The sequence below is a fragment of the Molothrus aeneus genome, chromosome 20 (assembly GCF_037042795.1).
Source record: "Molothrus aeneus isolate 106 chromosome 20, BPBGC_Maene_1.0, whole genome shotgun sequence".
NCBI classification, from domain to species: Eukaryota; Metazoa; Chordata; class Aves; order Passeriformes; family Icteridae; genus Molothrus; species Molothrus aeneus.
In genome coordinates, this window is record NC_089665.1 from 6,712,778 (window position 1) to 6,735,593 (window position 22,816).

The 22,816-nt window shown below is 51.8% G+C and overlaps 1 protein-coding gene across 2 annotated transcripts in view; it reads right to left on the bottom strand.

Moving 5' to 3' along the window:
• The window catches only part of SMG6 (SMG6 nonsense mediated mRNA decay factor), a 105,359-nt gene that overhangs the window by 27,392 nt on the left and 55,151 nt on the right, over positions 1–22,816 (bottom strand). For both annotated transcript variants that reach the window (XM_066563612.1, XM_066563611.1), the window contains exon 13: positions 18,089–18,290. In XM_066563612.1, coding sequence (XP_066419709.1) covers positions 18,089–18,290 — 202 coding nt within the window. The remainder of the gene's footprint in view (positions 1–18,088; positions 18,291–22,816) is intronic.

Below are 22,816 nucleotides of genomic sequence, written 5' to 3' on the forward strand. Positions count from 1 at the left end.
GAAAGCACAGTAGGAAGAGAGGGGTATTCACTCACTCCACCCTCCATCTAACACCGTCCTCGCGATCCAGCCGTGCACCCAGAGCCAATTCTGGCCTCTGGCAGAACTGCAGGCCAGACATTACAAGTGCTGGTGTGAGCAGCACAGGTCCCCACCCGATGAGCAGTGAGCAGACTTGGAGCACAAAGGAGGGGTGCAGCAGCCAGCAAAAAATAAAATAAAAAATCAACGCAGGGAAACGCAGAGCATTGTCCAAGGTGGAGAAGAAGGTGTCAAAGAGTGGGATCTGAGTGTTTGGCTTCAGGACAAGGAACAGTGCAGCCCCTTGGTGGCATCAGATGAAAGGAGGCAGGTTGTCCTGCAAAGGAGGGCAGTGACAGCCACGCTGCACAGGGGGCTTAGGGCAGGAGCTGAGCCACAGGGGCGAGCACATGGCTGTGTCCCCAGCATGTCATCTCCTCGCTGTGCCATGAGCTGCAGCAGGAGCAGGGGACTGGGAATGGCATGGGGATGAGCCCTGTGCCACGAGCTGCAGCAGGAGCAGGGGATGAGCCCTGTGCCTGACTCACCCAGCCCAGGAGCCTGCGTAGCCCCGGCATCGGCAGCCTGCATGTGCAGCCTGAAAAACAACTTTTTTTTCCCCTCTTTTCTAAAAAACAAAAAAGCCAGACGCCCTCTTGCAGATCTGGAGTTACTCAGGCTGACTCACAGCAAGGCTCTCCTGGCTCTGCTGGCAGTGCCTGCATGTACCTGGAGTGGGCTGAGCAGGCTGTGCTGGTGGTACCCACAGTGTCACACACCTGGAGCTGTGGCACATCCCTGACTGCTGTGACAACAGCCTGCTGCAGCCAAGCTAATTATTTTCAGTTTCAAATTCAACCATTTTTGGTGAATCCCCGAATGAAAAAAAAAAAAACAACAACCCCAAATAAATGAAGACTATAATTTTTTTTTTTTTTTGTAAATGGGAAAAGTATTTCTTTCATTCTCCCATAATACGGATCCAGCAAACAGGAAAAACATGAACCCAAACCAAAGCTCAGACATCACATCTGGGGAGAGACCAAGCATGGAAAATTTTAATCCAAAGGTTAATGTTTGGGAAGCTCCGAGTGTGTGAAAAGAGGGGTTAGATGGGTGCTGCTCCGCGGCTCGAACAGTTATTGCCGCCAAGTGGCGGCTTTCAAACGGTGCCTGCCTGCCCCAGCCCAGGCACTCGGGGTCAGGAGCTAAAATAGAAAACAACTGAAATCACTGGAAGCAAACAAACACTCAGATCAGATGCTGGAAAAGCCAAGCGAGGAAGGAGCCAGCAGCAAGAAATGCAACTCGAGCCCTGTGACTGGGAACGGCCTCCTGACTCGCCCTGGGTGAATCGCACCAAACCACATGCTGCTGGTGGCCCTTGTGACCCTCTGCTGCTCCCCCACCCCTCCTGTGCCACCTCCAAGGTCACTCGACAGCCCTGTGACACTCCTGTCCCAGCTGTCACCTCCGTCTCCTTTGCTCACTACTCTGCAGGGTGACACTCGAGTCGTTGTGACACCTTGGGGCTTTTTCCACCCCACACTTTTCTCACTAGAACCATCATTTCCTGCCCAAGGACAGAGCACCCAAGTCTTCCCCTTCCCCCTTCACCCCACCCCAGCAGAAGCACCTCCCTGTACCTGCCCAGAGCAGCATCTCTCCTTCTCCTGCTCACTCCATCCTTGCACCTTGAGCTGCTGAGCTCCTGCATCCCCAGTCCTGCAGCAGCTCTGCCCTCTGAGCATCTCATGCCCCCATTTCCCCCACATCCTGCCTCCAAAATGCCTTTGTCTTCATCTTCTGCATTAGATTATGCCCTTTCCAGACTGCTCCTTCCAGACACTAGAAATCTCTCATCCCCAAAGCTCCAACAGAATAGCATCCTAATTGCCTTTGTTAGGGCTGGGGCCATGCCTGTAAAACTGCCACGCCGGGTCGGCACTAACAATAGCTTAAAAGCTCCAGGAGTTCAGCGTGGAGCCCTCCCACACTAAAGCAAACACAAAGACAAGGGACCATATGTCTGCAGAGGCAGCAGTGTCAGGTGGGGCTCCCCGGGGGTGGGAAGGGAAGGCACAGCCCCGGGCAGGCGTGAGAGCATCCGGCAGAGCCTCGCTGCATCCCGGCCTTCCAGGGAGCCTTCCTGGGATCAGCCAGGGCTCAGCTGCTCCCCAGGGCCAAGGAGTGCAGCACGCCCAGGACCTGCAAAGCCACCATGGCATTCAGCAGCCTAAGATAGGAAATGCTGACTCATGATAACTGGACCTTAGAAACCCATTTTTCTGCCTTTGGACCCTTGCTTATCTCTCTGTAAGGCTACAGGTCACATGACTCCTACTATTGGACAATTCCTAAAACCTCTGTACCCTAAAAAACCCTACTTTTGCCCAGCTTGGCAGAAGAGCTGCCCCTGAGAATCTTCACAGAAGATCCAACAAAGACATTCCTGTGGAACCTCACACAGCCTTCTCCTCTCTCTCCCTGCATCTGCCTAAGGCACTTAGCAAGCAAAGAGCTGAAATCACAAAATGAGCTGATAATCACTAGAGTTGATATCACCTAAGCTTGATAAGGTGGCTGGGAGCTGTTTGGGAAGTCGGACAGGCTGTGCTGAGCAGGACTGCACTATCCAGACCCCACTGCAGCCCGCTGGGGATACCCCAAAACCTGGCCAAGGCTGCATTAAAGGAGCTGCAGCACCCATGGGCTGGGCTCTGCACTTGCCAGAAGGGCTGGGCTGATCCTCTCCCAGCTCCTGCCCAGGCAGCTGCTCCCTGGAGCCACGGGAAGGTTTGGTAACTGAGACAGAAAATGACTGTGACCTGCTGCAGAGCAATGAGTGACACCTCCCAAAGAGCTGGGATTGCTGCCCCCAAGGTGGTGGTGCTGACCAGAGAAGCATAAGGATGGATGATGGAGTTCAGCTCCAAATATTCTAATTTTGAGGCTGCTCAAGGTGTCAGGCTGCTAGGGGACACACAGACACTGGCCAGAGAGGAGGAGAATGGAACTGTCAGCTGTTAGCAGAGAATCTCTGCAAAAAATATGGGAAAAACATAAACTAGTGTACAAAAATGGAAATGATTCTTTAACAAACCATTGGGTAAGGTAAACTCAGCTTAGGACCAGTGCCTTGCTTGGCTGAGCACAAAATCCAGGCACCTCTCGCTCCCTGATCACACACTGCAGGTAAAAACCTAATTCTGCTGACAACTAACTGCAGAAACATGGAAATAAAAATGAAAAGGAAACAGAAGTGAGGCTGAGGGAAAACACCAGGAACCTCTGCAGACACTGAATGTCTCTCTAAGCTGAGCCCAGAAAAAAGGCTCTAAAAGCACATGCAAAGCACCTCTGCCTGGGCAGGGGAAGGGAACAGAGATGCCAAGGGAAGACCCTGAGGAGCAGCTGAAGGGGAATTGTGGCAGGGCTCACCTGCAAAGGCAGGGGAAACAGAAACGTGATCAGAGCAGGCTGGCAGAGGCCTGGCTCAGGAGTGGGCTCCCTCAGGGGCTGTGCTGATGGAAGCATGTGCTAGCACGCTCACAGGAGCCCCAGCAAAGGCCAGGCAGGCGTGCTCCAGCTGCCCCTGGACCATCACTCCTGCTCCTCATCCCTCCAGCCAAGGGGGAAAATGTAATCAGAGCAATTTCTATTAGCAAGAATATAAAGGCTTGGAAGCTCTGGGCTGTCTCTTGACAACTAATTAATTACCAGGTAGCATCCCATTGAAGCTGCCAACACAGCACACACAAGTTCCAGCATGATTTAGGGAGAGGGATGAACTTTACAATAAACTCCAGAATTTTACTTCATCTCCCGCCACCATCTGAGGTCCTGGGGGAACAGGAAGGGGTGGCAAGAGGCAAAGTCTGAAGCCATCTGGGATCATCATTAACTCCTTCACTCGTGGCCTCTGAAACAAAAATGTCGACTTTGCTGTGAGCAGCAGCTCCCAGCCAGATGAGCTCCTTGGATACTCCATTTCTTAACTGCTCTTCTGCCAGTTTCTGCCATTCCCAGAAGGAGGACACAAAGGGACAAAGGCTCTTTGGGCTGCAGAGGCTGTCAGGGAGAGCAGTGGAAGCTGCTACCCATTGTGATGTGTTGAGCTTTGTCAGGACACCTCATAAAAAAAAAAAAAAAAAAAAAAAATTAACAACAAGCTAGAATTGAAGATCAGGATGTGTGACCTTCAGGGAGCTGGGCTTGGGCAGCCAGGACCAAGAATCTCAGAATGGTTTGGGTTGGAAGGGACCTTAAAGTTCCAACCCCTCTGCAACTGAATACTCCCATGATTCATTATAAACCTCATGGCAGCACTGTGAGGTCTGAACTAGGAGACAACACATGAAATCTGAGGATATTTAGGGGCAGTCATCCCAACATAACATTTCTCAGGGCTCTAGAGCCACAGGGAAAGATAGGAGAGGCTGTTCAGAATGGCACAAATGGCCTGAACTACCCAGTTTTGTCTGCACCCAGGGTGGTATAAAATTGACCGCACCTTGATCAGCACAGGGGGACAGTGCTATGTTTGAGGAGCTTTTTTACATGTGTTAACTCTCCCACTACTCAATACTTCGTCTCCCTTCTCCAGGCCACAGCTCTACTTGTGGCCACAGATTTCAGCACAGCCACAGGTCATCTTGCTCAGGTGCAAACGTTCTGGGCTAAGCCAAAACATTTCTTTTCTTTTTTAGATTTACTTGATGTAAGTCCAAAAACTGAGATGACATCAAAGAGCCCATTGAGCGGATCCCCTCCAGAAACACAAGGGGACTTTACCTCGTTAGCACAAACACGGTTCCCCTGCAGACTTCCTGGGAACAGCTGAAGCAGCAGCACACTTCAAAAACCAGCCTGCACATCACAGGGCTTGGGGAGGAGCTCACTTTTGGCTCAGGATTGTTGTCAACCCTTTCAAAGCCCACGCTGGATCACACAAAAAAATTGTCACAGCCCTGGGGGGAACAACTTTCTCTTTGTCCCCAGGATATGGGCTGTAAAGGCAATGGCAGGGCAGGAGCTGTCACAAGGAGCAGTCAGGGAGAGCGTGAAGCCTGATGTGAAGGAGAGAAAGAGAAGACTTAGAGGATGGATTTACCCCTGCTGGGACTGGTCAGTGACTGTTTCCCATGAGCTAACAAGAGGAATGAGTGTCCCTTCAGGATTTCAAACCCGTGCCAAGAGCTCATCTTTCTCTGAGGGATGGCAACTGCCAGCAGTTCTGTCCCTGCTGCAGTCCCCAGCTTGGATCTGCTGCTGACTGGGGTCTGAGGTCACTTCCAGAGGGACACAGGAGACCTGCAGGAGTCCAGGCTAAGCCGTGGCATGGAGTGACAATCAGGAGATATGCTGCTTCCTGGAAGAGTTGGAACTGATGTGCAAATAATGGCAGAAAAATGCAGGGCAAGGGAGGGTTAGAGAGAGATTAGTCTGGGGCACACTCTGGGAGATACACAATGTTAAGTATGAGGGCAAAGGAAATGAAAACTGGAAACTCAAACATAGTCAAGAATCCAATCCCAGCCTGGGCAGGAAGTTTACACTCTGCTTCTAAATATACATGTTTTTAAATCAACAAGCTTTCTTGTTCCTCAGCTCTACTGTACATCCACACGGGAGAACGAACCGGATGGAGGCACTGCCAAGCTCTCCTGTCGAGGTGTCCTGAGCACAAGGGACAAGGCAGGGGTGACAACATCCCTGCCATGCCCCAGCTTCCCTGCTCCTCAAGATGCTCTGGGAGAGCAGAATTCCCAGCTCCAAGCTCACAATGCCCTGCAGGCAGACTCTCCTGGGCTCTCCAAGTGCCTGTGGACCATGAGGAGAAGGATCCTGGAGCAGGGCTCAGCTGTGGTGCCTCCTTCCTCCCTGCTCTCTTCTCTGGCCACTGCATTCATGCTCAGCAGCCGGATAGTCACATAGTTTTTTTTAATTTGATATAATTATCTCCTAGAAATTACTGTACACAGCCTCTTGGGATCTAAAGCAATTAAGTGAAGATAAATTTCTTTCATGGAGCAAGCTGTCAAAGGATGAAGCAATTTCATTCCCCATTTGAAGTGGAAGCTTTGGGTCATGCATGGTTTATTTGAAACAATGCCATCACCTAAAGCTGCTGATCTTATCTGTCTCTCTCTGTCTCTCCATTTCAAACTGCTGAAGATGTGCAGCGTGGCACTGCCTGAAGTGATGACATCTGGCACCAGGCCAGCTACAGAAACAAGCTGCTCCTCCCCGAGCCCGAGTGCAAGAGGCCAAACATTCCTATTAAAAAGGGGGAAACCGAGGTGAAATCTGGGAAGAGCTGAAAAGTGGGAATCCTGCCTGAGGGAACAAGCTCCAGGAGGAGCGAGGTGCCAGCAGAAAGGGGTGGCACTGCCTAAGACAGGATGGGGCATCTCTGAGGGGTTGTGCTGCCAGGCTTCCTCTTCCTCACCAGGCTGCCCTGGAGCCATGTAAATCAGGCTTCCAGGATTTCATCACGAGGAGGGAACAGCCCATGCCCTCAGTCTGTATGAGGAGAGACATGGCAGTGTGGAAATTATATCCCATTAGCACACGCGTGCTAAGTCTCAGAATTTCCAGCAAATTCTCTCGTCCTCACACTTCACCATGCCAAGATGTTTCATTTTGAACAAAAAAAAAAAAAAAACAAACAAAAAAAACCCACATAAAAATGAACTCATTTAAAGAAACCATTCTCCAAAGTGGTGGATTTTATTCTGGAAAGGGGAGGATGTGCTGTAGTGAGGGCTTTGCTACCTCCACAGGGTCGGAGATTCCAGAGATTCCCAGGAAGAAAGGCATGCTCAGCAGGTATTCCAAACTTCCCAAATGAGGAGACCTGGAGGATCTCTCCCTCCCCAGATCAGGACAGTCACTAACTCAAGTCCCAGGGAAACTGGTGAGGATGCTCATGTCTAAATGGAAGTTTTATTTATGAGTGTGAAAAGGGCCAAGTGCTGAGCAAATTCAGCTCCCATGGCCTGGACTGACGAGAGCATTTCATCCACGAGGCTTCAGCAAAGCTCAGATCACTGCTGATTAAATCTTTACTCATTAAAACTAAAAAAAGTTACTGGTACTAGAGGGAGCTAATAATAAAAACTGGCAAGGGGTGCAAGTTCCAGAAGCATCTGTGTGACTTAAGAGCGCAAAAATGATCTTCAGGAGTGACCTCAGCACCAGACATGTGGCATGTCACCGCAGCTGGGAGGTCACTGTGTGAGCTCCAGGAATGCACAGCAGCAGGCACGTCCCTGACACACCCTGGGGAGCTGCTCAGAGACACTTTTCCATGGGAATCACACATGGAAGAGGTATCAGGTGAAGTGACACAGTTCTGGAAGGATGTAGCAAAAACATCCTTCAATCATGTGTGGTACAGGTACCAGGTGAAGTGACACAGCTCTGGAAGGATGCAGCAAACTCCTTTTTTTTTTTTCTGTGCATGGATATAAATCTCCTTCCTTCCCTAATAATGGCTGCTGTAATAAACATCACATCGTTTATGCTTAAGATAAATACGGAACCAGAATGTAAATCTGTTCTGCTGTTCACAGAGCAGGCAGGCAGTAACTCCTCAGAAAACACATTTGTCTTCATACTGAGAGCTTGTGTTTATATGTGCATCTACCTATTCCAAGTACAATGAAGTTTTGGGAAAGTTTAAAAAATAAATCAATGAAATGACTACAAATAAGAACCATAGTTGTCACTATTCGTAATATATAAACAGATAGACAAATATTTGTTACATATGGTGGAGAAAATGCTTTATGTAAAATGCTGGTATGTAAAATGTTAAGGCAAATTTTGTTAATTTAAATAAATTATGGTTTTTACCTTATGTTTAAGGAAATATATGCAAATATGTTATGGGGAAAAATGCGATTAAATTATCTGCTGCACTAAATATCCAACATTTTTCATGTCCCACCACAGACACAGCCAGGCCAGCAGAAGTCAAGCTGCTCATGTGGGGTCTGTGTTTGGGAAGAATTTTAATGCTTCCCAATGAACCTTCCCTTAGTACCCCCCTGTCTTCCTAAGGGACACGGGTGGCCTGGGGCTGAGGCAGTGGCCTGAAATCCTGGGTATCAGGGGTTTGTTCTCATCCTGAAGCCAAGGCTTCCTGTGGGACCAGCTTGGTCCCTCAGCCCTGTGTACCTCTGTTGCCAATCCCTAACAAGGAAATTGCTTTTCCTTCTGTCACAATGTGTTGTGGAGATACGTTCATTAATGCCTGGGAAGTGCTTTGACTTCAATGACTTTGAGAAAAAAAAATCAATAAATAAGATTATGGTGGTGTCTTCTTCTCTCTGGGGTTTGGGATGTGAGAGCAGGAGGGTACTGAGGGTGCCAGCTCTGTCCTGCCATGGGAGCTGGGCTCTCCCACCTCGCCCAGCCCCAGCCCAGTGCTGGCAAACGGATTTGGCATCCAAAAACAACACAAGGCTCAGCTGGGAGCAGAAACGTGGGGAGCAGACTCCAAGCTCAATGACAGAGGTCACCTTCCGTCTCCCATAGAGACAGAGTAGATCCCCATCTGTTATTTGGGCTGACCACTCCCTGCATTCCACCCCGTCCACTTCTTTGGCAAGCTCTGCAGGACGTGGATCTTTCTTATTCAGGATAACAATGAGGAATTATTAATTGGGTCTTTTTTAGGGTTTCCTGAGGTCCTTCCCATAGCTGCCTTGGTGGATGCCACAGCCGTCCTCGCCTTCAGATGGGATTTAAGCATTTCAGTTGGGCAGAGACAAAACAGTGCCATGAAAGAGGCTCCCTCTAAAGCTGAGCTTTGGGCAGAGGCCAAGAGTCAGGTCAAGGACTGAGTTTAGTACCAGAAAGAAGAGTCTGAAAAAAGCAATGGCAGTGTATCCAGGTGGCAAAGTTGAGGCAAAGACGCAACCCTAGGTCCCAGGGACCTCTCATGTGGGCCTCTCTCAAAGCACCACAATAACACCTGAGCAGCACAAAGATTGTCTCAGGCCACGCTTCATGCCCAGGGACAGCTCAGCCAGCCAGAGCAGCCTTTCCATTTCCTCAGAGTTTCTCTGGGTAGCAATAAGAGATGGCTCATTGGGAGGGGATCCAGCATTAATGGTGTTTTAATGAGGGCTTTCAATACACTTATAGACTAATCAGCAAATTCCACAAGGTCTGGGCTCCAATATGTCATTCCAAGTACACTAAAGCTGTGACAACACCTCTGCACAGCCAGAGCTGTGCACTCTCTGGGCCTGATGCCCTGCCAAGAGGTGGCAGGGTTTGTGCTATCTGGGTGCTGGGGCAGCAGAAACAAGGCCATTTCCCACTGCAAAACCCCAAGGGAAGTGAAGGGTGCACACAGTGTGCTCCAAGGAGGTGCTGCACATGGTCTGCCTCTCCTTTCCTAGGTCACTCCACTATTCCCAACCCCAGGAACACATGGTCAGCGAGTTTCTTGAATAGGACATTTCCCGTTTCCCAAGAATCTGTGCTGAACCCCTGGAAGCAGTTTTTAGGACAAAAGGACTAAACACAAGTTAAGTTTCCCATCCCACTACACAAACCTGGCCTGACCATGACACAAATGAGGACGTTGGACAATGAGCGTCATCTGATCCGCACGGAAAAGATCCAACCCCAGCCGTGGGACGAGGCTGATTTATCCTGTCAGTCTCTGCCTCAAGGAGCTGATGATCCCATCTCAGTTCCAGAAAACACTTTAAAAGAGCCTTCAGCTGACAGCAGAGCCAAGCTGTGCAGGGCTGGCTGAGCACCCGACACGTGCTGGGGCACGTGCACAGCTCACACCCTGATTCACTTGGAGCTCACGCTGTGGTTGAAGCGCCCTGTCCAAGATGAGCCTGGAGGAGAGGCAGAGGTGCATCCAAGGCTGGGGAGGAAGGCATGGAAACATCACAAGCCACTTGAGAAAACTCCCCACGCAGCGTGGTAGCGCTCCTTCCCTCCCCATGCCAGGAAAGAGGCATTTCAGGGACAGGGAAGGTTGTTTCCACCAGCTGCTGGTTCCTCCCTCCCTGCTCCCCCCTGCAGGAGACAGGGCTGCCTGGAAGGCAGCACCCTGTACTTCCCTGCAAGCTGTGCCCAGACCACAAAGCCACTCTGCCTCTCACTGACACAGGGGTGAAGAGAACACGTGCAACTGGATCTTAACACGTTGGCAGGTGGTTCCTCACCTCGCAGTGCGACTGCAGTTCCCACACACAGCCCTGAGCCCTGGGCAAAGCAGCAGGACCCCAGCTCTGCACGGGGTGGGGCTGCTGTTAGATCTGCTCCTCCTCACCCCCCTGCCTGCCCAGGGCTATGGAAGGACCTGTTCACACCTGGCTGTGGCCAAGGGGCTGCAGGGCTTTGAACTGCTGCTGCCTTTCACAGCCCGATGCCCCGTGCGTCAGCAGCCCTGAGCTCTCGGCACGGCCGGGCCAGAGGATGTGAAAAGCTCCTATGCCCCAGAGACTGCAGTGCACAGGATACGGCCTGGATTAAAATCTGGTCAGCAGAGGTCTTAAAATGTCAGAGTAAACAGGAGGGCAGTGCTGGCGGGGCCACAGGGAAGCTTGCTCGGGCTTATGCTGCTTAACAATAGGTTCAGTGACCTGGACAAAGAAAACCTCTCCTGATAAAGCCAGCAGATTAGACACTGACTCAAACCCTCCTGAGGTTTTAAGAGAGCAGCTCAGTAACAGGCAAAAACTTGGGGATTGCTCAGTCACTTACTTAGGAACAAACCCCATGCTATTTACCACAGTTAATGCCAAATTGTGCCTGCAGGAAGGAGCAAAGGCTGCAGGACACTGGGAATGTCCATGGGTATAGAGGACAGTGGGACAGCACAGTGTCACTCCTCCTGAGGAGCCTGGACAGTCACAGCTCAAACACACCAGGAGAGCAGCTCAGGGGATCCAAACCATGCCCCAGACTCTCCTGCCTTTCACTCTGTCTATTCAGCTTATAAAAAACAGGACGGGAACTGGGGGGACTTGGGACACATTTACATATCAGGTAGAGCAGCAACCCACAACTTCCCAACCTACAGCAAAAGCCAATTATTGGAAACTGAGACGAAGCAAATCTAGTTGGGAAATAATGCGTGTTTTTAGCAGTGACTGAAACTGGGCCTGGTGACAATTTGCTGAGGATCCTGAAGGGTTCTCAGCCTTCCAGAATCAAGGGCTTGTGCTTTCTACAAGACCTGTTGTTGGAAATTTCCTTGTGGTTTCATGAGGCAGAAAAAACCAGTGGAGATGGCCACAGCTTCCCCAGCTGGCCAGCATCCGGGGCTCTCCCGGGCTGGATTCCCCATTCCCAGAACTGACACACACCACCCTGGGCTCCTCTTTGAAGAGGGGGTTTCTGACCTGTGCATTCTTCCCAGAAGCTCCCTGATGTTCAAAGCACCTTGCTGACAGACAGGCAGGTGTGCCTGTGACAGTGACCACCTCCCCAAAGCCGCTGTGGGGGCGGAGGGGAGGGGGTGGCCCCCCAAACACAGCCCTGGGCAAGGCACGGGGGAGGGCTCCCAGCCCAGCTGTGACATTTCCTTTCACCTATACCTGTACAGCTGTTTCCTACAGGGCTGCAGCCTCGAGTGAGATGTGTGAGGCTTCTGTAGGTGCTTGGGAACAAGATGGAACAGAAACGCTTCACACCTGGCCCCAAAATTACAGCACGCTGGCAGGTGGCCAACATAAACTGGCAGAGTACCAGTTGCAATGGACATCAATTAAGCAGCCTGTCATCCTCAGACTGCAGGCTTTGCTTTTTGTGATCTGCATCGCTCCTTAAGCCTTCAGCAGCACCAGCACTGGAGTTTTCCAGATGGGATCATTTCCCGCAGATTCCACTCGCTAGATTTATTGCAGTTTTTTTTTTTTTTTCTTTTTAACCCACCCCCCTCCCTTCAAGAGGCTGAACTGTTATTCCACATTGCAGATTTCTCCAGTGCTGGATCCAGCGTCCTTGTGCCGTGCTAGTGCTTGTTTGCCATCGGTTCACTTCACCTTCAGCTGCAGAAACTCAATTTTAAGAATATCCTCAGAACTCTCTTGGCTTAAAAAGTGATTAAAAACTGAGGCCAAACAATAACTGAACAGGATTCCTCTCTGGAAGATGCCCTGCACGACTCTAGGAGATGTTGCAGCAGTCACTGGACAGGACTTGTGCCTGTTGCTACAATGCTGCATTTAAAACAGCACAACAGGCACCAGCGTTGCCTCCTCTGCCACCCAGACCTGGGGACATGGACTGAACCTGGCACTTCCCACTGTGCTAAAGGCACTTGGCAAAGGCAGAGAGAGGCTCCCACGGTGCCCACACAGCCCCTGGCACTGGTGGTTCAAGGTGATGCCAAGGACAGCTGAGGAGTTCAAAGCAGGTGATGCTCCCCACACTACCTTCGTGGTGGCATAAAATCCAGCCTCTCCTCCATCACCCCGTGACATCATCTTCCAGCATGGCCCATAATTTAGTTTAATTGCCTTTTACAATCCAAAGGCACCACATGAAAGGGAAGGTCGAGGCTGGGATGGAGTTCAGATACTGGTCAGAAAATGTAAACACCTCTAACTCTGCCGCCTCGGGGCTGCCAGCTCCTGCCAAATCCCTGCTCCCAGCAGGGCTGCCCGTGGCAGGGATCTTTCACTGCTTGTTTGGAAACCAAGGCAGGCAGGAATGGAAGGAGTTTTTCAAGGATGACTCCTCATTGGACTCTCCTCCTTGGGGCTCCCATCTCTGCTCACAGTTTCCCTTTTCCTCTCTGGACCAAACTCCAAGCTGGAAGCTCTCGCTCTCATGGGCTGAGAGCATTTGCCTGCCAGCTGGAGGGAGATGCTCCAAGGCTATGGAATGGGAATATGGAAAGGATGCTGAGAAAACAAGTTACATTTGTTCACTGGGGTTTTCTCTCTGCTTACAAAGAGTTTGTGCTCTCAGAGCTCTGGTCTTGCTACCTTTTCTCTGATGCCTTGCAAAAAGTCCTCCCAAAATCACTATAGTGTGGCCACTCCAAGGTGGATTTAATCCCTGGCATTCCAGGAGTCATTAGGTCTCAGAAAAGACAAAAAGCCTGGTGTTTAGAGGCATGACACAGCCCAGTCACTCCAACAGCTACTCCTCCTGGGCTTTTAAACCTGGGGCTCCCTTTCCAAGAAGCATCAGACATGACTACACGCTGCCAAGAGATCTCTGAGAGTCTTAGGAAGACTGAAATACCATAAATAAGTGAAGTGAATAACCAGACAGGACTAATTTTAGCCCAAGCCTAAATAATAATTAGCTCCTAAACAGTTACTGCCTAATCTTGAGCATGTTGGGGCAACTAGAGAGAGGGTCACATTTAAACTATCCACCTGGGCTGGACAGTGCAGAGGAAGGAGATTTGGGATTTCTAAGGAGAACAAAGCTTAGGATTTAGGCTATCTGCACTGACAGGTGAGTGAAATAAGGAACAGCACCAAGTGTGGGAAGCTCACTGGCCACCCCAGAGCAGGAGGAGCCACGCAATACTCAGTTTGTAGGTCTGGCAGTAAAATATTGCTAATTAATTTTCAGAGCCTCGCGTTTTAGGGCTTTCATTTGCCTGGTGAGGTGAGACAGGGTTGAGACCAGTTGAGTGGTGAGTATCTGAGACAGTCCACTCCACACATGAGCATGCACATGAGGGAAAGGAAAAAAAGTGCCTTTCTGTTTGAGAGGAGGGAACCACGGTGACTGGCCCTATAAGCACACGTATTAATCATGCACCGTCTGGTTTTAATCCACACACTGCTGATCCTGCGTCTCACTGTATTGTTATCAGGGGAAGGAGTATTTCTCCTCAATCTTATTCACCAGCCAAAAGCCTGAAAATGCAAAAAACACATTTGTGAAGTGCCTTCCCAAGGACCCTGGGCCCCGGACCTGGTGAGCTGGGGCTGCTGCCTTTTTATTGGCGTTTAAAAACCTTTTATTAACGTGTGTCAGGGCTGGGGGAGGAGAGACAGGCTCAGGTTTCAGGACCCCCCATGCAGAGAGGTTTATTGTGGGAAGGGACATTAACACTTTCTCCTCCACATCTGCCCATGGCAGGGGCATGTGGCAGACGGTGTGCTGGGGGATGCACACAATGAGCCCATGAAGAGCTTGCAGGGATGTGGGCAATCCATGCCTGCAGAGAGGAGAACCTCCCTGCTCTGCTCCACATCAGGGATATCTGCCCTCTTCCAGCTTTGCCACGAGCTCCATGGGGTCACTGCAGAGCAGGATGCTCCCGAGACAACAGCATCCAGTGAGAGCTGAGGAATCCAGGATGTGCCCCACGTTCCCAGGGCTGCACCCACGCACCATCACCAGGACTCTCTTTAACCTCAACACGATCCAAGTGTTTTCCATTACCAGCACCACAACTCCACAGTTGCCACCTTCCCCCTTCCCGACCCTAACTCAGCCATGCTGCTGCTCCCAGCTCCTGCCTGGGGTCCAAGGCTGGGTGAGGGAGGTCCTGGCAGTGTCTCCTTGGGCTGCAGAGGCTGCAGACACAGCTGACAGCTCAGGCACCAGGCTGCATAGTTTGCTGCTGACTGGTACGGTCGGTGGTGTTCCATCACACAAGCTGCAGTGGAGATGTGCCCAACACACACACCCAGGAAAACAACTCTGAGTTCTGCTCACCCCAGAGCCAGCTTTTGTTGGTTACAGCTCCAATGACAGTGCAAGAGACGATGGGAAGCTCTAAGTGTCCCACTGGCTCCAGCAGGAATTCGAACGCGCGGCTCCATGGCAGCGAATGGAGTCAGAACGTTTTCACTCAAAATAAGAGCCAGGCCAAATGCTCAAAAACTTACTGAGGAACTCTGGCTGAATTCTGCACTCCATCTGCTAAATGGGACGTGGAGAACAAAAAGGAGTGGGAAGCACAGTGTTTGTCCTATGCAGCTTACAAAACAATCACCCTCTTGGTAGAGCAAAGAGCCCAACACCATTTTAAGCCCAATTCCTTCTGGTCCTGCCTTTCAACAGATTCTTTTCTTCTGAAATGTTACAAATTAATTAAGAAGCTTGAGGGTAAAAAAATGGGCAAAAGATTTGGAGCATCAGCAAGCAAGGTGAGATATCCTTGTAGTAAAAGCCAACTGCCTCTTCTTAGCCATGCAAGTGGTAGAAAAAGGACCCAGAGTCACTCTGGCACACCAGAACCCACAAGACATTCACATTGTGCCATATAAAGAGCAGTACATTCTCATTGCCTCTCCAGCAAAGAATCTGGGCTGAAAACTGGGCCAAGACTGAGAACACAACAGAAAGAAATTTGGTGCAAAAAATAACTCCTGCTAAAAAGCAATGAAAAATCAGTATGGGAAAAAAATCAGTGCCAGAGAGAGTTGCTTTGCTGCCATTGCCTGCTGAGGCTCAGGGACACAGATCCCAAAATGCTACCAGCCTCAGCACAGACCTTCCACTGCAAACAGCCCAGAGATGCATCCCACAGGCTCAGGATAGTTTGGGTTGGAATGGATCTTAAAGACTATCCAGTTTCAACCCCTTGCCATGGACAGGGACACCTCCTACTAATTGGAGCAGGCTGCTCCAAGCCCTGTCCAACCTGGCCTTGAACTGATGAACTGCCAAGGAGTTGGATTCACCTGGGCTCTGCATGGGAGGGCAAGGAGCAGATGGTGGAGTGGAGATGGCACACAAGTTTAGGTTGGGTTGGGGGATTCTTTGCTAGAAAGTGCCTTTTTGTATCTTGCTCACAGTCAGTCCCATGTGGGTTTGTGCCCCTCGGTCCTGGCTGGCTCTGCAGTGCCTTCTGCATCACCCCATTCCTGCAGAGCCCAACAATTCCTTCATTAATGCTGCAGAGGGATAACATTTGTGGAACAGGGCAGTCACTTGACTGTATTGACGCAGCTGCCACTGCAGTCTCTTTCTAGAGCATTTCCAAATGGCAGAAAATGGGCTAAGTTTATCCAAAGAGGTCACTTTGCCTCCTACTCCAAGGTGTTTACCTCAGTCCAAGCTGTACCAGAGTCACCCGGCTTGCTTTTAAAATCTCCAAGGCTGGAGAGTTCCTTAAGACTCACTGAGGAGGCTGCTCTCAAGTGCTGAACTACCCAAAGGTATGAAACCTTTCCTGAAGTTTCTTAATTTATTTTGCTACAATTTCTGCCTGTTCCTTCCTGTGCTTTTCAGCACGGAGCTGGAGGACACCTTGTTATCCTCTCTGCCTTTTCCCCGAATTTTCTTTAGACTAAATAGCCTCAGTTCACCCAGGCCCTTCTTGGAAATCAGGCTTTTGAGCTCTCTTTGCTAACTCACTGTCCTCCTCTTCATGCTCTCAGGTGTCCTCTGCACAGTGAACATGCACAGCTGCTGTCTCACCTGTCTGACCATTAATAAAAGCACTGGTCAGAAAGAAATAAAGGGGTACAGGCACAGCCAGGCCTGGCTCTTTCCCTCTGGGTGCTGCTTTTTCAGCAGAACTGAGATAACACCATGCCTGATGCTCCAGAGTTCCTAGGTGGCTGATGCTGAGCTGTGAGGGCACCAACTCACCAACCCACCTGTGGAGTTGTGTAGTTTCTTTACAAAGCACCTGAGCCAAAGGGAGCTGGGACAGGAAGAACTCAGCTCGGTAGCTCAGGTGTAGCTACAGGACAAAGACACAAAGATGAGTGCAAGTGCCTGGCAGGGCAGGTAGATGGCACTCCAAATAAACTGGTGTGTGGTTAGAGGAGGCAGAGTTCAGGGAATACTGACCCCCTCCCACAGGGGCACCAGAGTTGTTCAGCCACCTCATCTGCCTGCCCGGGACTCTGGTTTGTGGCTGCTGGGGAAAGAATCTCTGCATAGGGACACTTGGATTGTCCCCAGCAGAACCCCCCTGAGGCCACCACACACACTGGGCAATCCTTAGGGCAGCAATGACAACTGCACACTTCTTATTTTAACCCTGTGAAATAGAGCCTTGAAAATTCATGCTTCCACAGACACTTCCTGGACTAAGCTGCTTCCCCAAACTGAGAGGGCTCCTGGTTTTACTGGAAGCCTGTGCTCCCGTGCTGCAGGCAGTGCTGTGAGCACAGGTTGGGCCAGACAGGGAAGTGAAACAGAAATTTGCACCTTCGGGTCCCTCTGTGAGAAAGGTCCTGAATTTCTCACTGTCATTTCAGGACAATGTCATGAAGAAGAAGTGGCACAGGGAAAGGCACCTTGCCATTGTCACAGGCAGGCTCTCCACAGAAACCTGCTCTGCATCCCCACTTCTCCTCCTGGAGCATCACCCCCTCAGGGGACACTGCAGCTTCCCAGATGAGCCACATTTTTGGAGCTGCAGCTCTGCCTCTGAGCAGGAAACTGTTGAGAGCCACTCTCATCCCGCCGTGCCTCCAAGGGCATGCAAAACAAATGCCATTGTGCCTCCTCCATCCCCCACCAGGCTCACACACATTCTCCAAGTGCAGCCCCCAGATCCCTCCTGGCCAGGTGGTGGCAGAGAGCAGACCCAAAACCCCACATCAACAAGGGAACTGATTTCATTATTCTAAAAACAAACAGCCAAAGGAAAGTTCAGCCTAGAATGGGCTCCTAGAGCAAAGAAAGGAAAATAGAGAGCGGGCAGTGGGGAATGCTTCATATTCCTAAAAGCCTTTTGTATGTTAACACATGGTGTCTGCTTCTCTCTAGTCACCTATTTATCACTCTCCTCTTTAGAGAAGGAAAAAAGTCCTGGCTGCCTTCCTAAGGCAGAGTTTTGTGGCCGGGGGGAGGGTGCTTTAAGCATGATGCAAACCATTTGGAGTGCACCGAGAGCTCTGCCAACACAAGCTGCACTATTTAAACAAGTGAGGAAATGATCGTATATACAACATGCCAGCGAGCACACACACACCAGAGGAAGTCGAGAGGGGTTTTCATGACACAGAGCTGGATGTCAGCGGCTGAAAGGTCGATATTTTCCCTTAACACCCTTCTCAATGACTTAATCGTGTTCCGTTTGCACAGAAAACTTCCCAAGAATAAAAGTCTGGAGGAATCGAGGGGGGATGTTTGGCCTACTGCTGACCTTGTCCGAGGTCCTCTCCACGTAGCAGGGCTCCTGGGGGGCGACCAGCAGGGGAACGAAGCCCGAGAGCAGCCGATCCTCTTCCAGGCTAAGCAGGGCAAGGTCGTCATCTGGGTCCTTGTACAAGGGCACCTCCGACTGATTCACTGTGGTCAGTATGTTACAGAAGTCAGCCAGCGTCGCCCACACATCTACTGAGACCCTGGGAGAACGAGGAGAGACGTGAGCAATTCAGGGCTGGAATGCGTTGGGAGTTGCCTGCAATGCTGCAGCGAATACCAGAGAGGTGAGGCGAGGCGAGCCCGGCACCGCTGCTGCTGCTGCTGCTGCCCTGCCCTGCGGGACGGCCCCGCCGCAGCTGCGCTGGCACCGACCCTGCCGGGGACCGGGGACCGTCACCCTCAGCCCGGCCACCGTCCCCCTGCATGGGGACAGCTCCCGGGATGTCCCCTTGCCGCTGCTCTGCCCACCTCTGCCCGCGGGGAGCGGCTGCCCCGTGCGCAGCCCAGCCCGTTCCAGATGATGTTACTCAATTTTAAAGCCTGCTGGAAGGACAGAGTGAACACCCGCGCTGCTGTCGGGGCTGAAGGGGCTCTTGGAGGGCTCCAATCCTCCCTGGGGGGCTCCAGCCCAGCTTGGAGCATCCTCTCCTTCACACAGCTCTTATCTGCTGTGACCACGTGCTGCAGCCACAGAGATTTTCACAGCTAAACCCCAGCCATGGGGGGTTAAAGCCGTGTTTTGCTTCTGGCCGTGGGTTTCAACTCTCACGAGTGACCTGCAAAGCTGACTCTGCCATGTCTCATGTTCCCAGAGTGGCAGTGATGTCCAGGGTGCAAACATCCATCACACATCACAACCCAGGGAAGGCCCAGCACTCCAGAGAGAGCCAGTGTGGAGAAAGCAGGGAAACAAGCAACAAGCATGGGGGCACTACAGCTGACCAGGCTGCCTTGCACTGCATTTCCCCCCTCCTGTTTCTACAAACACTCAGATTGGGGGTTTTTTAAGATGTGAACTGGGATTTAAGTAGGAAATAGGGGAAACTGGGGCTGATATGCTTCTGGTAGGCTGCTCCTCCAGCCCACACCTCTGGAGAAAAGCAGAGGGAATCCAGCATCCCCAGGGGTGCAGCAGTGACCGGTGCGGGCCAAGGCAGCCCAGGGCTGGAGGGAGGCCCCCTGCTCTTTGAACTGCTCCAGGTGGACAGAGTCTGCACTGGGTTATTTACGGGAATCAATGTACCAGGAAAGCACACTGAAATGAAACATCTTGTTTTCAAGAGCGTCCTGGGAGCCAGGCAGAATGAGGAGCCATTAATCAAAGCCCGGCACATAATCAGCACACATGTAAGGCAGAGTCGCCCACGTCCCTGAGCCAGCCCTAGCCCACGTCCTGCAAAGGAGGAGAGGTCCTTCAAAACCCTCTGGTCACAGACACCAGGAGCTGGGTTCATTCACAAAGCTCCATCGCTTGGCTCAGCCAGGTCTGGCTGTCAGAAATGTTTAAATATGGAAAAAAATAAACAGTTGCAACACGTTTTTTGGAGGGATCTGTCCGAGGCCCTTTGTGATGTAATGGGAAACGCTGCGTTTGTGCTACCAGCTGGAAAATAAACAGAGCTGCGAGGGTTAAAAGGAACTGAACTTTCCACGACCCCTATCTGCAAAAGAAGAAAATAATAAGAGGAATGATCCACTGCCCCACAGCCCTGATAGTTTATCCTCCGGCCCAGGCTGCAGAGACAAGCACCGGATGTGATAGGGCTGCTCTGGGCCACCTCCAAGGCAGCTCTGCCCATGGGAGATGCACAGGGCTTGGGAGGCTCAGCCTCCCCCAGTGCCCTGCTGGCAACTGGGCTTGGCTGCCTGAGGCCAGTCACATAGCACTGGTGGGGCCCCACGGCCACGAGGGCTCGCTGGGATGAAGGAGATGCAGAGGCATCAGCAGGGAGAGGAATGGGAAAAGTGCCCAAAACTGCCGGGGAATGAGAGCACTGGGGTGTTGGGGACAGGCAGAGATGCAGGGGACATTTCCAGGGAGCTGGGACAGCCAGGTGTATGGGGCCATGGTGGAGGAGAAGGGAAAGAAACACATTGTAGAGAGCTCGCCCATATTCCCAAAAAACAGGGCTGCAGGCAGGGGATGATGATGACAGTGAGGGGGAGAGGGAGGCAGAGGGCAGTGGCAGGATGCTGGGCTGGACTAGGATTCACTGCAGGGCCAGGGTGGTGGTGGCAGGAGTATCAGCACAGATAAAGTACAGGGAGCATCTCCCTCCACAGGGCTTGGCATCCAACGTCAGAAAAATGCCACAGGAACAGTCACTGAGCTGGCACTGCTAATGCCCCTGCAGGCACCCAGCCTAGCAGTTCCCTTTCCTCTCTCCCTCAGCAGCACTGCCAGGCAGGGCACCCCTCACCACTCCTGAGTGTGAGAGCAGCCCCTGTCACTTCATCCTTCACCTACAGCTTGACAGTGCCTTGCCACATCTCCCATTTGCCCTGGACGTGACAGATTCCCACCCTGGGCTCGCTTCAGTCAAACCTCAGACTGTGCTGGCTCCCTGGGTAGCCAGCTCTCACTGCACTGCTACCCCAGCAGCACCCTGCAGAGCCTTCAGAAAGCCAAGAAAGAAGGAGTGTTGGCGTTTTTCCCTGGTTTTCTCCTGTGATGGCAGAGGCAGCACTGCAGAGATCAATTCTGACCATTTTTTGCCACCCCCTCCTCCTCTGCAGCTCATCTCCCATCACTGCCACCACCAACATCATTCACCAGCTGCCACTGCTGGCAAAGCCAGCGAGGACAAACGGCTCCCACTGACACCTACGGCCCTGGGAATCTCCTGCTGGGACATGCACTTGCCCTGGAAGGTCACACAACACTTGTGAGCCCTGTCAGCCTCCTTCTCCCCACTGCCTCTGCCCAGGACCACTTCACGGCCACCCCCAAGCATTTCTGGCTTATGTCACCCCCACGATACAGCAGTGCCGGAGCCTCTGTGCAGAGCCCAGGCAGCTCCAAGTTTCTGGAAGCTCTGTGCATGCACAGTGCCACGGCTTCACCGTCCCTGTGCGGAGGGAGGCCCCGAATTACTGACACCGAGCCCAGGCACGCAGCTCCAGGTACGGGGACGAGGCTCCCAGAGCTTTTAACCGAGGAAGCGAGAAGGGGGTGAGCGCGAGGTCTTTCCTCGGAACGGGGGTTCATTCGCTTCCCCACAGACACATTTACATTTGCTTATTCCACTAGGACAGGAAAAAAAAATAAGAGTTAATTTCTTTTTTATTGCCTCAGGATTCCAGGTTTAATGTAGCTGTCAGTGTGAGCACAGCCCAGCTGCAACGCCGACGGACACGGCCCAGCCAGGCAGCGGCGAGAGCTGCGTGAGTGTGCAGTGAGCTGGACCACAGCCCCGGGGCTGAGCGCCGCCCTGGAGAGGCTGGGGAGGGCTCCTGGCAGAGATAATGCCCAGATGGGCATCACCACAAGGCAAAAAGCACACAGCAAAGCATGGAGAGAGCAGAGGATGCCAGGGCGAGCCTGATGCTCACCAAATCCCGGCGCGGGGCGCCGCCATCCTCACCGGGGGCGCGCGCTGCCTGGTGATTAATATCAAGCACAATGACCCCACGTTACAAGCCTGCGGGGGCCTGTGGAGGTGGCCATTTCCTGTGTAATACCAGCTTGTTTAAACACTAACATCCAAACTGCACAGCTGCAGCACAAACCCGGGAAGCGCGGCGCAGAAGAAGCCCTGCATTGTGTTCCCAGCGCTGCCGTGCAGATGGCAAACGCCTCGGGCTGCTGCTCCCGGGGCTGGGCACTGCTGGCTCCCAGTGCCCACAGGATGAGCTGCTCTGCATCCTCCTCCTCCTCCTGCCTTTCCTCTCTCCTGGACCACGGGAAGCTGAACTAAAAGTGGCTCCCTTGCAAGGAGTAAAAAGGGTTGGCCATGGGGGTTTTCCCCAAAGGCCTTCAGCAGCCCTGGTCTGAGCACAGACAGAGCAGGATGAGGTGCTCACAGCCCCTGTGCATCAGTGATTTCCCCTACTCTGCACTGCACACAATCCCTTTGGCCAGCCAGGCATCCATAAATCCATTCCTCTCCCAGGAACTCACCTTTTGAGCTCCTTTACCCAGGAGAGGTGCAGTCTCCTCCCAGACAGCCCCTGCTTTGCCACAGCCCCCTTCTCCACAGAGACTTTTAGCTTCTCCTTTGGTTGACTTTATCTCCAATCTCAGCCAGGTTTACACTACTGAGACACCTCTGAATCCCGGCTTTGATGTCTCGATAGGGAAACTCTGGTGGCCAGAGTTACTGAGGATGGGATCTGCAAAAGGGATTTTCCATTTAGTCTCCAGCAAACTCCAGCAATGTCTTGGCACCCCTGTGCAAGACTCTGTCCATCCCTCCCAGTGGGAGCTGCCATCTCAGTGACACTTCTCCGCAAGAGCGAAGTGATGAGAGCGATCTGGCACATCTCTCTGGGAAGGTAAGCTCTAGAATGTGCTCACAGCTTTTGGATTTAATTTAATACTTGGTTTAAATTAACCATTTTTAAATGCTTGCAGACAGTCTCCACAAACTGAGAGGCCCTTGGCCCCGTATGGAAGGAGCATGGATTTGCCAGGGTCAGCCCTGCAGCAGTATCTAGTCAGTGGCTTCCCCATCAGTCCTTGTGCTTCATTTAGCAGTGGATTAATTGTGGCAACAGAACATAGCAA